Below are 17,655 nucleotides of genomic sequence, written 5' to 3' on the forward strand. Positions count from 1 at the left end.
GTATACCACACTCTTCCAACTCTGACCTCTTGTGCACTCCTCCCCTCTCGACGCTCCATCTATCATAGCCTCCAGTCCAATTGCCCCAATTTCCCTCAAACACCCCACCCCCTCCCTCCCGTGCTTTGAAAACCCCCTCAAACCCGACCTCATTGGTCACCCCACCCCAATGTTTCTCCAGCCTGTGTTTATATCTCTGTGAGATTGTTAAACTGGATGTCGGGCAGGGTGAGGAGCACGACAGGATAGTGGGCAGCTGGAGGCATCACACTTGAGCCACGCGCTCTGCTGTGGGCATGCCCGACATCGTGCCTCGCCAGGCGTTAGAAGGCTTCCCTCCTCCTTCGTGGCGCTCGGGTGTGTAACCTGCGTGAGGAGATGCCTACTGGAAAACGCCGGCCTTTGGTCAGTGCACTTCATAAAACCGTGCAGCCCGGAAAGAGGCCATTTGGTCCATCATGCCTGTGCCAGCTTTTTTGAAAGCATTATCCAATTAGTCCCGATCCCCCTTGGTCTTTCCCCATCGCCCTTCAGGTTTTTCCTTTTCACATATATGCCCAATTCCTTCTTCCAAGTTATTGTTGAATCTGCTTTCAAGCAGCACAACACTGCTCTTAAAAAACTCTCTGCCTAAAAAAAATAGCCTCTCATCCTCCCTCTATCCCTTCTGCCAATCATCTTAAACCTCCGTCCTCTGGTTACCGACCCTCCTGCCAGTGGAAACCGTTTCTCCTTGTCTGTTCTCTTCAAACCCCTCATCCTTTGGAAACCCCTGCAAAACCTCAACCTCCTCTGCTCTCTTCTCCAATCTCTCCACTTAACTGAAGTCTCACATCCCTGGCACCATTCCGGTAAAGCCCCTCTGCACTCTCTCCGAGGCCTTATAAAACAAGGGTCCAGATTCTAGCGTTCAGCCACTTGGCCCTGCAGTTTAGCTCACGTGTGACGACTCCCCAGGCATTGGTTAATGGAGCCACTGGACTTCTTCCATATCAGTTATCAGTAAATTACCCGACTGTTGGACCCATTCCCACAAGATAATGCTCTTGGACCCAATTAAAATGGTCAGGAGAATGTTTCATGAGGTTGCAATTTCTCGATCTTGCTGTTGAATGGCAAGATCAGAAAGCTCACAGAACCAGCCTGGGACATATAAGAAGCGACTGACTGCGTGTGTATGCTGTCTGGAATGTGTGCGAGGTACCGCTGAGTTATTCAGGGCTTGAAGCAAGTGTTGGATATATATGTTTAAAATTCAGCCGGGAAACCAGGTCTGCTTCTTGCCCTGTGGGGGATGTGGTCTTCTTCGCATTGTGGATGCAAGTGCCCCTCACGAGGGTGTAGATTTTTTACCGCACAGAAGGAGGCCATTAAGCCCTCTTTGACGTGCCAGCTCTTTGAAAGAGCTAGCGAACTAGCCTCGCTCCCTCCGCTCTTTCCCCCACAGCCCTGCAAATATTTCCCCTACAAGGATTGATCCAGCACCCTTGCGAAAGTCACTGTTGAACCTGCGCCCGCGATCGGCTCCGCTCCGCGATTGCACCCGGGCCGGCCAATTAAAGACCCACCCTGCCTGGATAGCGAGCTGCAGCGCTGAGTGCTACCTGTGCGGGGAGGGAGGGAGGGAGGGAGGGAGAGCCGGGGGTGGGGAGGAGGGAGAGCCGGGCCTAGCGCGCAGTTCACGCGTGCGGGTGAGAACACGGAGCTGCCTCAGGGAGACTGAAGCGCTCTTTTTTTTAAAAAAAACCACACAAATAAAGGCGTTAAAAAATGTAAGGAGGCATGTCCCATCTCGTGTGACTGCGTCAGGTGAGGCGGGACATGTTTTCATTTTCAAAGTAAAGTTTTTTTTTAATTTAGTTTGCATCAGCTTCAGGGAAGCCTCGTCCCCCCTCGTGGACGAGGTTGCCTCAAAAAGACGTGAAGGCCGCTTGGCCCTGTTCACCTGCCCTGCCGGCCGTTAGGCTGGACGGGCAGCGTAAACTTCAAGCTGATTAGCGCGTCAGCGGCCTCCATAGGCCTTTCGGTTATTGGCGGGCATGCTGCCCACTTCAGCGCGCGCGCCCACCGGTCGAAATGTTGCGGGGGTGCGCGATGATGTCATCGCCCATCACATGACGCTCGGGTGCGTTGGGCCTGGACCCGGACACGGAAGCTAAAATTCTGGCCCTCGTCCCTCCCCTGGTTCTTTTGTCAATTATCTTACTCCCTCATCCTCTAGTTCCCAACCTTTGTTTTCATCTCCGCCTGATCTTCTCGGCCCTAAGAAGAGCAGCCCTAGTTTCTCCACATTACTGAAGCCCCAAGTCCCCGGCACCGTTCCTGCAGAGGTTCTCCTCAGCACCTTCACCAAAGCGATGGCACCCCTCCCTGAGACGTGGTGCCCAGAATTGGCCGCAATACTCCCGCTGAGGCCCCCCCAACCGGTGTTTATAAAGGGTTAGAATAATCTCCTTGCCCCCCGCGTACCACCTGCGTAGAGCCCAGGACCCTGTGCGTGCGCTGAAAGTCGGGCTGCCGCGTGTTATCCCCCCTGTGTTTGGGTCTCCCCGGCGTTGGCGAGAGGTGTGTCTTGCCCTGTCCGCTCACCAGAGACGCGTTGCCTTTTCAGAGTGAGGAGAAGAACCGGCAGCTCCAGGAATGGCTGGACTCCTCCAAACAGAAGCTGCAGCAGACGCTGAGGAAGGCGGAGACTCTCCCGGAGGTGGAGGCGGAGTTGGCGCAGCGAGTGGCCGCTCTGAACAAGGTACAGCCGGCTGCGAAGGGTTCCCTCTCGGGCCACCACAAGCTCTACACTGACTGCCTTTCTATAGCGCCTTTCACCACCCCCTGCACCTTAGAGCCATTGAAGTACTTTTGAAGTGTGGTCACTTTTGTAATGTAGGAAATGTGGTGACCAATTTTCGCATAGCAAGATCCCACCATCGGATAATAATCAGCTTTACTGATATTGGGTTTGGCAGGGGTAGGGGGGGGTGGCCGATACTGTTTCAGGGCATGGGAGAGACCTCTACTGTTCTTTGAAATAACGCTGCTGGATGTTTGACGTCCACCTAAGTGGGTAGACCAGGCCTCGGTTTAATATCTCATCTGGAAGACGCCTCCCACTCAGCACTCAGCCCCACACTGGGGGCGTCAGCCTGGACCATGATCTCAAGTCTCTGGTGTGGGTCTCCAACCTTCCAACCCGGAGGCGGGAGTGTTTTAACTTTATTCGTTTTTTGGGATGCGAGCATCGCTGGCAAGGCCGGCACTTATTGCCCAACCCTAATTGCCCTAAAGACACTGATGTGAGTCGCTGATGTGAACCTGGAGTCACATGTGGGCCAGGCTGGGTAAGGAGGGGAAAATTTCCTTCCCTAAAGGGCATTAGCGAACCAGATGGGTTTTTACAACAGTCGATGATCATTGTCATGGTCGCCTTTGCTGAGACTAGCTTTCAATCTCAGATTTTATTCACTGAATGTAAATCCCTCCAGCTGCCATGGTGGGGTTTGAACTCATGACTCCGGACCATTATTCCAGGCTTCTGGATTACTGGCCTAGTGACATTACCAGAATGCCACCATCTCCTGCACTGAGCCAGGGTCCAGGGTGCATCGATTACTTGCATCGGGTGGGGGGGGCGGTGTTGGGCAGAGGGAATCTCAACGCGCCAGCATGTAACTGGATCGGACTAATCCAGAACTTTCCGTGCGCAGGCAGAAGAAAGGCACGGGAACATCGAGGAACGGCTGTGTCAGCTGGAAACCGAGCTGGAAGAGAAGAACCAGGAGCTGCAACGGGTAAACTCTCCCAACCTCCCAAAACGGGAATACTCTATCCCTGATTAAACTGAGACACCACCCAAGCGAGTGAAAGGAGCTCGGACAGCCGTGGATATTGTGGACTCATTAACACCTCGTTAAAGCAAATGCAAATTCTAAGCTGCGATTCTAAACGTTCGGGATCACATTAAAGAGTGCTTTTTGTTCCCTTTTGTTGATTAAGCGGATGGTTTAATTCCAGCCCGCGCTTAACTTTTCCAAATCAGATTCTTTTAAATATAAATATTTTTTTAAAAGTGCACACGGCTGAGTTTTAATCCCCCGCTTCTCAGTAAAGGTGGTGACTCGATACAATGGCTGGAGCTCAGTACTTGCTTTAAATCCACTCTCACTGTGAGATATGTTTTGGCATCTCCATTATTTTGTTTTTGTGAAAAAAATGAAAGATCATCTCTCAAAAAAATTTACTTTCAGGCTTAAATGTTCTTCTGATCAAATAAAATGTCCGACTTTAATATAGCTGCGTGCAAGGACCTCTGCTGTACGCAGTATGTACATCAGGTCATCCTGAGTTGCAGTTTTGAGGGGGGGTGGGGGGAGATAGTTCCTGCAGGGAGCGGCTTCACATCACCCAACTGGCACTCTCTGCGAGTCAGGCTCCACAGGGGATGTGTAGCTGTACAACATCACCACCGCTGCCAAGTGGTGAACCTAGACATTGAGGCTTGGCCAGTGCAATCCCCCAACAGTAACCCATCGGTTTTAAGTTGCCCTTAGGAGTGGAAAGCCAAGGCCTGAGTCACAGCAAGCTGTGGGAGAGCTCACAACCAAGCCTAATCCTGTCCTTTTTCCTCTTTATTGGGATGTGGACCTCACTGGCAAGGGACCAGCCTTTGTCACCCATCCTTAATCGCCCTTGTACTGAGTGGCTTGCTCAGTCATTCAAGAATCAGCCACGTTGTTGTGGTTCTGGAGACACACGCAGGTCAGGCCAGGTATGGACAGCAGATTCCCTTCCCTAAAGGACATTAATGAATCTTACAACAGTCGATGATAGTTTTACAGTCACCATTACTGAGACTAGCTTTCAATTCCAGATTTATGAATTGAATTCAAATTCCACCAGCTGCCACTGGTGGGATTTGAACTCATGCCCCCGGAGCTTGGGGGGGGGGTCTCTGAATGACTTGTCCAATGACATTGCCACCACGCCACTGTCCTCTTCTGACATCTACGCGTCTGGAGAGAAAGAACCCTGGCGGATTTTATCCGGCACTGGCTATTGGGAGGCTGAGGGTGACTCTGTAAACGCCCGTCCGCCATATTGAACATCTGCCTAAATGTTTCATGATCCACACGGCCTGCGTGTCTAAATCGTGCCTTCATTGCACCCAGGCTCGGCAGAGGGAGAAGATGAATGATGAACATAACAAGCGCCTGTCGGAAACAGTCGACAAGCTCCTTTCCGAATCCAATGAGCGGCTCCAACTCCATCTGAAGGAGAGAATGGCTGCGCTGGAAGAAAAGGTGAGCGGCTGGGGTTTGGGGGTGGGGGATGTGTAGGGGGTACGGGTGAACGGGGTGGTGGGGGGGGGTCCTGTCGGCCTCTCACTGGCGTCAAACTGCTGCTTTAACCTATTTGTGGTTTCTGCATCACTGCGTAGAGTCTTGTAGCTGCAGTTCCTTCGACTCTGCCGTTCCATGTTGAGTGTTCTCCCACACCTGAGGTACAGAGCATAGTACACATCTGCCTAGTGCAAAGTTGGGATTTGAACATTAACTCTTAGCCCGTACTTTCAGGCATGCGTGAGAGCAAAACTCATTGAACAGAAACATTGCTGGTGGTTTTATGCATGTTCAGGGTGGATGAAGCAGCAACAGAGATAATTTAACATGACCACAACAGTGCAACCCAAATCCAAGGAAGCAGTGGTCAGGTTAGATCACATGCTGATTAAAACAAAGGCTTGCATTTATATAGCACCTTCTATGTCCCAGAGAGGTATACAGCCAATGAAGTATTCATCCAAGTTAACTCACTGTTCTAATGTAGTCAATGTGCACACAGCAGGCTCCCACAAACAGCAATATGGTCATGAGCTGATCATCTCATTTTCAGTGAGGTTGCTTGAGGCCAAGACCCTGGGGTGACCCTGAGAATTCTGCAGCTCACCTTCAAAATAGCACCATAGGATCCCTCACCTCCACCCGAGGGAGCAAATAGGGGCTAATTTTAATGTCTCACCTGAGAGGCAACACCCATGACAGTGCAGCACTCCTTCAGTACTGGCACTGGGAGGGTCAGCCTAGATTTTGCGCTCAAGTCGCTGTGACTGGGACTTGAACCCATGGTCTTGTGACTCTGAGTCACGGCTGGTTGGGGAGTATGATTAACATTGAATCTGACAGGCACTTGGCCCATCTCACTCTTTGAGAGAGCTATCCAAGTTAGTCCCACACCACAGCTTTTCCCCCATTCGCCCTCTTCAGGTACATGTCAGTTGTCAAGTTTCTGTGAAAGGACGTGTGGTATGGAGACACTGAGAGTTCACTTGTTTTGCATTGTACCTAGCGTAGTGGAGATTAGGTGGCTGGAAATTCACATTCATGTACTTGTTTTGTTGGTGGAGGGTTACAGTTCACTCAGGGAGCCTGAGTTGCTGTGGCAACGTGCACTTATACACGTATGGATGGATAGTGATGGTAGAGACCCCAATGTTCTTTCCATCACATGGCTGACCAGGAATCTCTCCCGCTCTCACCATCTGCCATTGGTGTGTGTTGGAAGGATTTGCAGGCTGATACTCAACCTCTTTGGCTGCGTGACCAATAGACTATCCTTGGCCATCAAGTCCTGGGCTGGGACTCGAACCAGGAGCTTCTGGCTTAGAGGTAGGGGCGCTACCCACTGTGCCACAAGACCTCCTCAATATACTTGTTTTCTGTAGTGTCTAGCAGGTTCTGTAACGTTTTTGTCTGCTATACATTTCATGTGAAAATCTCTCTGCTTTCTTCTCTTTGACTACTAAGGAAATCTAATATCTGTCTTTCCTTTTCTGTCTCTTTCCTCCCCCTTTTTAACTCCTTGCCTTCTAGAATGCACTAAGTCAGGAGCTTTCTAACATCAAAAAGGTGCAGGAGGAGGTGCTGCTCAACAAGGTATTTTCATCCCCTTTGGGCTAACTAGTCACGCTTGTCATGGGCCAAGAGCCTCAGAATCCAGTTCTGATTGGACGTGCACCTGGATGTTTGATCACATGACCCCTCTTCCTCCAACTGCCCTGCACCCACTCACCCCGCCCCCGTCCTTCTGCCATTGGTTGTCCAGCATGTTGACCATTTCCCCACAGCCAATCAGAAAGGGAATAGACTCTTTGTTACCCATAGGATGATGCTTGACTGTCACTTGGGCATGGGGGATAAATGTTGCTCAGTATTTTTGTAACAAGTAAACAAAAGTGTTCAAAGAAAATAAAACTTCGAATAATGTTTTTATTGCGCCAGTCATTCTTCTCCTGAGTTGTTGCTTACAGCAGTGACTGTGGAGATTTGCCTTTATTTCCTGGCCTGTCCAGGGTTGGCAACTCCACCCGCCTCTAAGGGACTAACTCGCTTGCTTTCGGAACCTGAGGGAGCCATTCAGCCCCTCGAGCCTGCTGCCCCATTCAATGAGATCATGGCTTATCTGTTGACCCCCTTTGCCCAGTTTCCTTGAATAAATTTGGATTCAGAAACACCTGCCAATCTCAGATTTAAATTTAACAGTTCTAAACTTTTACCACCCTTTGTGGGTGGAAGTGTTTCCTAATTTCACTCCTGAAAAGCCTGCCTCGAATTTTTACACAATGCCTCCTAGTCCTAGACTCCCCAGCCAATGGAAAGAGTTTCTCTCTATCTATGCTATCTCTTCCCCATCATACCGTGTCAATTTTGGGACTGATGGACCTTGAGTTCAGACTGTGAAGAGGGTTATGTGTCCTTCATGCCACTCTGCAATGGAGGGCGTCAATACATGGGTTCCTGTGCTAATACCGGATTTATCGAGCTAAAACCATTTGTTCTGTGTTACTGAGTGAGCCAGGGAGAAAATTGGTGCTGTCACCACGCCCCCCTCTCACGGTGAAAGTTACTGTAAGGATAACCCATAAGATAAAAATCTTTGGGTCCAGAGTGGGATCTTGCTGTGCTCTTTGCTCTTTCTCCATAGATTAGTACAACTATACTGTGTCCGCACTATTGTTTAAAATGTTGAAAGGATTGGATAGGGTAGATGCAGCGAACGTATGTCCACTCATGGGAAAATGATATGCGTGCAATGATTTTTAATGTTATTAATGCTGGCGTACGATACAGGCCTTTTGTGTGTATACTGGGCAAAGCACATTCCCAAACACAAGCCTGTTATAAACTATTCCTGCTGCCTGGAAAAGCGAGGACCAAGGGACAGCATCGGAAAATTAGAACCAGGCCTTTCAGGAGTGGAATTAGGAAACATTTCCACACACACAGAGAGCGTGGTAGAATTTTGAAACTCTCCTCCACAGACAGCAAGTTGATGCCAGGTCAATTGTTAGTATTCAATCTGAGATTGACAGATTTTTGTTAACCAAAGGTATAAAAGGATATGGAGTTAGATCACAGATCAGCCATGATCTAATCAAATGGTAGGAGAGGCTCAAGGGGCTGAATGGCCTCCTTCTGTTTCTATGTTCTAATTAACGGGCACTATATTTTTGCACCATATTGATGCAAACTTCAGCACTTTTCAGAATATTTCACTCATTCTCTCCCTTACACAAACCCTTTATGGAGAAACCACCCCCTGAGATTGGGGAATCAGGAACAAGGGGACGTAGTCTCAAAATTCAGGCCGGGTCATTGAGCAGCAAGATCACACAGAGAGTGGTGGAAATCCGGAACTCCCCCCCACCCCCCCACCACCCCAGCAAAAGGCTGTGGATACAGGGTTCAGTTGGAGCTTTCTAGACTCAGATTGATGGACTTTGGTCAGTTAAAGGCATCGAAGAATATGGAAAGAGCTGGGTAAATAAGCCATGATCTGATCGAATGGTGGAGCAGGCTCGAGGGGCTGAATGGCCTTCCTATTGCTGACTGAAGCTTCTGCTCTGCAAGCGGATTGGACTGGATTGAAATGCTTGGAGGGCGACACTGAGTGCCTGTTCGGTGCCTTTTGACGCATTTTATTTAACTGACTTAAGTATTTATTGTGTGTTAACACAGTGAAACACGGCCTTACATGTGTGTTATATTGTATGGACCTGCCCATTGCTGGTACACAAAGGAGTACAGGCTACACTGTACAATTGCAATGATTACTGGGGGGTGATGAAATAGGAAAAGAACTTGAATTAAACAGTGTCTTTCACGACCTCAGGACACTTCAAAGCACTTTACAGCCAATGAAATACTTGTTGAAGTGTAGTCACTGTTCTAATGTAGAAGCATGGCAGCCAATTTGCTCGTAGCAAGCTCTCACAAACAACAATGGGGTAAAGATCAGATAATCTGTTTCGAGTGATGGTTGATTGCAGGACTGATATTGGCCAGGGCACCAAGGAGAAATCTCCTGTTCTCCTTCGAAATAGTGGTGCCGGATCTTTCACCTCCACCTGACGGGACAGGTGGGTTTAATATCTGGAAGGCGGTATCTCTGACAGTGCAGCACTCTATCGGTACTGCACCGGGAGTGTCAGTCTGGATTATATGAAGATGGCTCTGGATGGAAGGGCCAAATATACCTGCCCCTAAGTCCTATGTTTAAGATTTGTAGGCAAACCCAGTAGTTAATTTGCACCCGGGAAGATCCCACAAACAGCGGAGGGATAAATAACCAGTTAGCCTGTTTTGTTGTTGGTGGCTCAGACGCAGAGAAGGAACCCTCACCCACCCACCATTTTTCGATCATCTTTCATGGCCACCTGAACTGTCATTTATATCCAAATTTGGCACCTCCAACATTGCAGCACTCCCTTGGTACTGCACTGCCAATATTGCAATAGTACTTGAACCAACCGCCTCCTGGCTGCGGAGTGAGAGCGCTAACCACTTGAGCCAGGGCTGACACTTCTACCGCGGGCCTACACATGCCCTTGATGATACTCCTTGGCCGAACGCTCTGTAAATGCTGACAGATGTGACTTTTTGGAGCCAGTTGGGTTGACAGGTCCTAGAATCTCCGGAACTTCGACAGGGCCGTGAGTAACTGCTTTTTCCCTCACAGGAGCAGCTGATAGCGGAGGTGGAGAGGATGCAGACTGAGCTGGAGCAGCTGAGAGCAAAGACTGGGATTCGTGACGCCTACTCGAGGTAAGACTGCGGTCGGGACAAAACCAGGTCAGAGGTCGGAGACACTCGAGTGTTCACCCCTCCTTCGCTCCCACAACCGGTCAAACATGTCCTGGAACTCCACCTGCGTTCGTTCGTCCCTCCCAAACACACACGTAACTCGGGTTGCCAACTCTGGGTGGGTTTATTCCTGGAGGTTTCATCACAACAGCTCCCACCTCGAGCGGCCACTCCCGCCATTGGTCCATCCTCTGAGCGCACAGCCTGCTCACAACCAGTTGGAAAGCGAGCAGGCTCTTTATCAACCAATTAGACTCATCATGACTGTTCATGAAACTCCATCTCCAATATTTTTACAACTATTAAACGAAAATGAGTAAAGAAATGCACAAAAATTTTTATATTTTTAATGCCCCTTTGATTTTCTTCCTGGGGATGCGTTGTCCCGGAGATTAATCCCCAATTTTTGGAGACTCCAGGGCAATCCTGGAGGGTTGGCAACTCAGTACATAACCAATCCCACTCAATACTTCACAAGTCTTTACCACCTTCATCACCAGTCCCAGTAGCAACTCAGCACTTGTATCACTAAAGGGTTGATGGGCTGAATGGCCTTTTCCTGTTCCTACAAATGAGACTTTATATGCTGCATATCCAGCGATCAGATTGAATAGAATCACTTGCAACAGCAAATAGCAAACTGGATCAGCACAGCCCTATCGCCATGTTCCACTAGTTCTCAGGTAAACACTCTACCAGACCAGGTAACCTAACCTACAAATAAAAGATTTGTTTATTAGTCATTTGGTCATACAGAAATTGTGTATTGCTGAAAAAAGAGACATGTCTAAGCTTTTCGTCTTGGACTCACCAGGACACCTCGCAAGAGTACCCATATAAGGGGAAAACAACAATTTATACTGTATGTGAAGAGAGTGTTGATTGGTTGGCAAGCGGCATTGCCATGGAATGCACCAAGGATTGTGACTGACAGTTAACTGCCAAGCGTTGTTTGAAATTTAAACCAGGCAACTTGACCCTGATTGGCCAAGGCATTGCCCTGAGGAACGAGTCAGCGAACAGCTGTCAATTATTTTGTTTAGCTGAAGCAGGCGCAATGTGTGTACATGTTCTTTCTGTCTGCAAAGAACAGGGCCCTGTGTAGCTTCCAGTACACACAAATGCGCCACACTGTGGGCCCATATATTAATACACAGGGATTTTATCAAGCAGCATGTCCCAGCCTCTGTTCGCACTGGGGTATTGACCGTACCCAGCCAGCCTGTGCTTGCAAAACTCAAAACACAGTGTCCAACATTAGATGTAATTCCACGATTGGACAACATTTGCTAAATAATCCTCAGTGTGCTAAGAATTACACTGACAACCAATTTAAGATTGTCAGTCAATCTCACAGTGTGGAGCATTAGTGTGTACTGGAAGCTACACAGGGCTCTGTTCTTTGCAGACAGAAAGAACATGTACACTGCGAGTCTTTGGAATGTACGGCCTACATACCCAGCATCACACTGGCACTGAAATTCACATACCACATTCCTCATACCCCGGGCTACCGCAAGCCTATCTTCCCTGGTCAATATACGTGTTGGGATTCTTACAGTCCCACAGGCTATAAGATTGATCTTATTGGCAACCTTGTAAACAGGGCCCGAGCGATTTGCTCACCATGCAGGCTTGATGCTGAAATAGAAGCATCAAAGGCATCCTACGGGTAATGGCTACCCTGAACAGATCATTTCAAGTTGTATACCGCGCAAACTCATGAACAGGTCTAAGGCCGTCACTTTCGGCCCGGAAAAGTGCCCAGTCTACCTCAGGTTACCCTGGAAGGGCAAGGTATCTCAAAAATTTGAGCAACAGGTGAAGCTAGCTGTTTCATGCTGCTGCTATGCAGTAGCAACATGAGTGGTATTTGCCACTAACAGGATGTTGCCATCAAGCCTAAAAGACGCTCTGCCTATCACACAAATGAGTAATGTGGTGTATGAATTTCAGCGCCAGAGTGATGCTCGGTATGTGGGCCGTACATCCCAAAGGCTGGGGGATCGTATCAAACAGCGTGTCCCAGCCGCTGTTCGCAATGGGCAAGGTACAGACCAGCCCATGCTTGCAAAACTCAAAAGACATGGTCCAACATTAGTTGTGAATCCGCAATCGGACAAGATTAGCTAAATAATCTTCAGTGTCCTAAGAGCTACCTGACAACCAATTTAAGATTGTCAGTGAGGCTCACATTTGCATGCACTGGAAGTTACATACATTAATCCACAGGACCCCGCCCTTGCAGACAGAAAGAGCCTGTAGACACATTGCGCCTGTTTCAGCTAAACAAAATAAGTGACAGTCATTCGCTGACTCATCCTTCAAGACAATGCCTTGACCAATCAGGGTCAAGCTGCCTGGTTTAAATTTCAAACAATGCCTGGCAGTTAACTGTCAGTCACCATCACTGGTGCATTCTCCATCATAACACCACCTGCCAACCAATCTGCACTCTCTTCACATACAGTATAAATAGTTGTTTTCCCCTTGTATTGTATTCTTGCGAGGTGTCCTGATGAGTGCAAGAGAAAAAGCTTCGCCACCTCTCTTTTTTTTCAGCGATGCTTATTAATCATTGTCATTACATAAAGAGCACCGCAGAATTCACTTGGATTATTGAATTACACACTCCTCAAACACACCAAAGAAACGAGAGATGGTGAAACTGGGCTAACTAACTCTAAACCTGTACCTGCATTGGATGTTAAAAACTTTATATACCACTTGTACCCTCTGGATGTCACCCAGGGAGGTGATACAATAAAAGTGATCATTCCTGGACCTCAGTAAGACGCCAGACACCAGCTCTTCTGCATGTGTTGCCAATGCCTGTGCCTGCTTGTTTTTGGGACGAGGCCAGAGTTCTATGTTTCACAGAATTTTCACAGCGCATAAGAAGGCCACTCGGCCCATCATGTCTCCACTGACCCTCCGAATGGGCAATTTATGTAGTGCCATTCTCCCCCCCCGCCTTCTCCCCGTAACCCTGCATATTCTTCCCTTTCAGATAACTGTCTAGTTGCCTTTTGAATGCCTCAATTGAACCCGACCCCACCACCCTCTCAGGCAGTGCACGTGGTTTCCAGTTAGAGTTTCCTCTTCGCTGTGCCCGAGAGGTTGCTGCTCCCCTGGAGGTGACCTTCTCCACTTCCCCACCATTATCGCCCCTAAGTTCTGAGAGCCCCTATAATTATTTTCTGCTTTAAGAAGCTCCTTAAAACCAACCTCCTCGACTGAGCTTCTGTTCACCCGTCTCAGTGTCTTCTCCTTTGGCTTGGCGTCCATTTCCATCTCGTTACCCTCCGGTGAAGCATCCTTTCTACGTTTAAGCTGTGATCTAAATGCAGGTTGTTGTTGAAGAGGGAACTGGATGTATTTTTTTTAACCATGCTCCCCTAATCCACCACACGCCCCGGGGATTTACTAGGGCGACAAGTCAGTGGAGCTGTTCGTTGGGACTCAGCGTGGGGTAGGTGTAGAAATCTGTCACAGCAGCCGACTGCCAATTGGCAGCCAAGACCAGAGACTCCTTCAGCAGGTAGGGTTGTCATTAGGTTATAAGAAAAATTCGAGCCCGGTTAGTCTTTCCCGGTACACAGTTTTTGAACAATGACCACCTCCAGTCAGCTACAAGGACTATGTATTCTACCCGACCCAGGAGGCCAGTGTGACAAGTGTACATTCATTCTGTAAATAAATATTGAAATACACACCCGTTTCCTTCTGACTCGGGTCTCTTTATCCATTGCACTGCTATTTACTGCTGTCCTTTTGGAATAACAGGTCACTCCCGGGGAGTGCGTCGGAGCTCCGATACTCTCACAGCGCTGGCATTCCCGTCGGCAGCCACATGGACATCTATAGCACCACGGGGGTCCTCCGAAGGCCCCACAAGGGGCGTTGGGCAGCGCTGAAGGATGATCCCTCGAAGGTAAACCGATAGATCACGCACTTGTAAAGTCACCCATTGCCAGAGTCCCGGTTATAGACCACCCACAGTGAACGTTAGGCAGCACTAGATGTCGCTGGTGAGCGTTGTGCTCTTTTGCAATGGGCTGTTATTGGACACATGCTTTCAACGGCTTTAGAGTAGATAAGGTGAAGGGGAGGTTTAATAGGGGTGTTCAAAGTCATGCGGTGCTTGATAACTGGCAGCAGAATCACTAACCAGAGGAACCAGATTTAAGGTAATTGGCAAATGAACCAGAGGGAGAAGAGAAATCTTTTTTATGCAGCAGGTAATGACCTGGAATGCACTGTTTGAAAGGGCAGTGGATGCAGATTTACTAGTCATTGTCAAAAGGAAATTGAATAAATGCTTGAAAAGGCAAAAATTGCGCTTGTAGGGCGAAAGAGCGGGGGAGTGGAACTAATTGGCTTGCTCTCTCTCAAAGAGACATGATGGGCCAAATTGCCTCTTTCTGTGCTAAACGATTTTATGAAAAGCCAGTGTGATAGTTGGAAGTATTATGTATTGAAGCACTCTGTGAAATTGGCTCAAATGATTCTGAACGTCAGCTACTTTCTGAAGCTGAAGGCAACTCGCTTGATCAGCAACTTTTCAAGTGGAATTACTTGACTAAATTTTGCCTACATGTCCATATGCATTGACGCTGGTAGTTGTGCGACAAGGTAGTAAACCAATTCCTGTCCATTAGAGCGTTGTTTTTATTGCACTCTGTGCCTGCCATGCAAATTAGAATAGAATGATACACCACTACTCACTCCCTGAAGCCTGTCCACCATCTACAAGGCACAAGTCAGGAGGTGATGGAATACTCTCCACTTGTCTGAAGACACTCAAGAAGCTCAACACCATCCAGGACAAAGCAGCCGCTTGTTTGGCATCCCATCCATCATCTTAAACATCCACTCTCACTATCATCATTGAACAGTAGCAGCAGTGTGTATCATCCACAAGATGCACTGCAGGAACTCACCTGGCCTCCTTTGACAGCACCTTCCAGACCTGCGACCACTACCACCTAGAAGGACAAGGGCAGCAGGCACATGGGAACACCACCACCTGGAAGTTCCCCTCCAAGCCACATACCATCCTGACTTGGAAATATATCGGCCATTCCTTCGCTGTCATTGGGTCAAAATCCTGGAACTCCCTCCCTAACAGCACTGTGGGCGTACCTACACCACATGGACTGCAGCGGTTCAAGAAGGCAGCTCACCACCACTTTCTCAAGGGCAATTAGGAATGTGCAATAAATACTGGCCTAGCCAGTGAAGCCCACATCCCATGAATGGAAATGGAAGGAAAAGGGCAGAGAAGGTTCAGCACCTCAGGCCTGTCTTAGCTTTTTGAATGGGGCTTTCCATTTAATCCCACTCCCCTGCTCTCTTAATTCATTCACAGGATGTGGGCTTCGCTGCCAAGGTGGTGGAGGGAGTGAATGTGTGTGAATATGATGCCAAATCAAGCGGGGCTCTTTTGTCCTGGATGGTGTTGAGCTTCTTGAGTTTTGTGGGAGCTGCACTCATCCAGGCAAGTGGAGCGTATTCCAGCACACTCCTGACTTGTGCCTAGTGGATGGTGGACAGGCTTTGGGGAGTCAGGAGGTGAGTTACTCGCATCTGACTTGCTGTTGCAGCCTCAGTATTTATATGGCTAGTACAGTTCAGTTTCTTGGTCAATGGTAACCCCCAGGATATTGATAATGGGGATTCAGTGATGGTAATGCCATTGAACATCAAAGGGCGATGGTTAGATTCCCTTTTGTTAGGGATATCATTTCCTGACACTTGTGTGGTGCGAATGTTACTTGTCACTTGTCAGTCCAAGCCTGGATATTGTCCAGGTCTTGTTGCATTTGCACATGGACTGCTTCAGTATCTGAGGAGGTGCTGAACTTTGTGCAACTATCAGCGAACATCCCACTTCTGACCTTATGATGGAAGGAAGGACATTCATGAAGCAGCTGAAGATGGTTGGGTTGAGGACACTACCCTGAGGAACTCCTGCAGTGATGTCCTGGAACTAAGATGACTGACCTCCAACAACCACAACCATCTTCCTTTGTGCTAGGTCTGACTCCAACAGACGGAGAGTTTTCCCCCTGATTCCCATTGACTCCAGTTTTGCTAGGGCTCCTTGATGCCACACTCAGTCAAATGCTGCCTTGATGTCAAGGGTAGTCACTCTCACCTCATCTCTGGAATTCAGTTCATGTATCCATGTTTGAACCCAGGCTGTAATGAGGTCAGGAGCCGAGTGGCCCTGGTGGAACCCAAACTGGGCATCAGTGAGCAGGTTATTGCTAAGTAAGTGCTGCTTCATAGCACTGTTAATGACCCCTTTCCATTACTTTACTGATGATGGAGAGTAGACTGATGGGGCAGTAATTGGCTGGGTTGGATTTGTCCTGCTTTTTGTGTACAGGACATACCTGGGCAATTTTCCACATAGCCAGGTAGATGCCAGTGTTGTAGCTGTACTGGAACAGCTTGGCTAGGGGCGCGGCAAGTTCTGGAGCACAAGTCTTCAGTACCCATAGCCTTTGCAGTATCCAGTGCCTTCAGCCGTTTCTTGATATCATGTGGAGTGAATTAAATTGGCTGAAGACTGGCATCTGTGATGCTGGGGACCTCCGGAGGAGGCTGAAGTGGATCATCCACTCGGCACTTCTGGCTGAAGATTGTAGCGAATGATTCAGCCTTGTCTTTTGCACTGATGTGCTGGGCTCCTCTATCATTGAGGATGGGGATATTTGTGGAGCCTCCTCCTCCAGTGAGTTGTTTAATTGTCCACCACCATTCACGACTGGATGTGGCAGGATTGCAGAGCTTAGATCTGACCCGTTGGTTGTTGGATCTGCCTATCACTTGCTGCAAGTCGTCCTGTGTTATAGCTTCACCAGGTTGACACCTCATTTTTAGGTATGCCTGGTGCTGCTCTTGACATGCTCTCCTGCACTCTTCATTGATGGTAATTGTAGAGTGGGGGATATGCCAGCCAATGAGGTTACAGATTGTGTTCAAGTACAATTCTGCTGCTGCTGATGGCCCACAGCACCTCATGGATGCCCAGTCTTGAGTTGCTAGATTTGTTAGAAATCTATCCCATTTAGCACCATGCTAGTGCCACACAACACGATGGTGTGAAGGCGGGATTTCGTCTCCACAACGACTGTGCGATGATCACTCCTACTGATACTGTCATGGACAGATGCATCTGCAGCAGGCAGGTTGGTGAGGGTGATGACAAGTATATTTTTTCCTCTTGTTGGTTCCCTCACCACCTGCCGCAGACCCAGCCTAGCAGTTATGTCTTTTAGGACTCTACCAGCTCGGTCAGTAGTGGTGCTACTGGGATAGACATTGAATTCCTCACCCAGAGTACATTCTGTGTCCTTGCCACCCTCAATGCTTCCTCCAAGTGGTGTTCAACAAGGAGGAGCACTGATTCATCAGCTGAGGGAGAGCGGTATGAGGTGATCAGCAGGAGGTTTCCTTGCCCATGTTTGACTCGATGCCATGAGACTTCATGGGGTCCAGAGTTGATGTTGAG

The 17,655-nt window shown here is 48.6% G+C and overlaps 1 protein-coding gene across 10 annotated transcripts in view; it reads left to right on the top strand.

The window, feature by feature from the left end:
• ppfia3 (PTPRF interacting protein alpha 3) overlaps window positions 1–17,655 on the top strand; it is a 241,101-nt gene that overhangs the window by 148,164 nt on the left and 75,282 nt on the right. For 9 of the 10 annotated variants that reach the window (XM_041178004.1, XM_041177994.1, XM_041178001.1 and 6 more), the window contains 6 exons: window positions 2,612–2,746; window positions 3,702–3,785; window positions 5,163–5,294; window positions 6,864–6,926; window positions 10,009–10,094; window positions 13,920–14,067. In XM_041178004.1, coding sequence (XP_041033938.1) covers window positions 2,612–2,746; window positions 3,702–3,785; window positions 5,163–5,294; window positions 6,864–6,926; window positions 10,009–10,094; window positions 13,920–14,067 — 648 coding nt within the window. The remainder of the gene's footprint in view (window positions 1–2,611; window positions 2,747–3,701; window positions 3,786–5,162; window positions 5,295–6,863; window positions 6,927–10,008; window positions 10,095–13,919; window positions 14,068–17,655) is intronic. The other variant, XM_041177999.1, reaches the window with a different exon arrangement.

The sequence above is a fragment of the Carcharodon carcharias genome, chromosome 31, assembly GCF_017639515.1.
Source record: "Carcharodon carcharias isolate sCarCar2 chromosome 31, sCarCar2.pri, whole genome shotgun sequence".
Classification (NCBI taxonomy): domain Eukaryota; kingdom Metazoa; phylum Chordata; class Chondrichthyes; order Lamniformes; family Lamnidae; genus Carcharodon; species Carcharodon carcharias.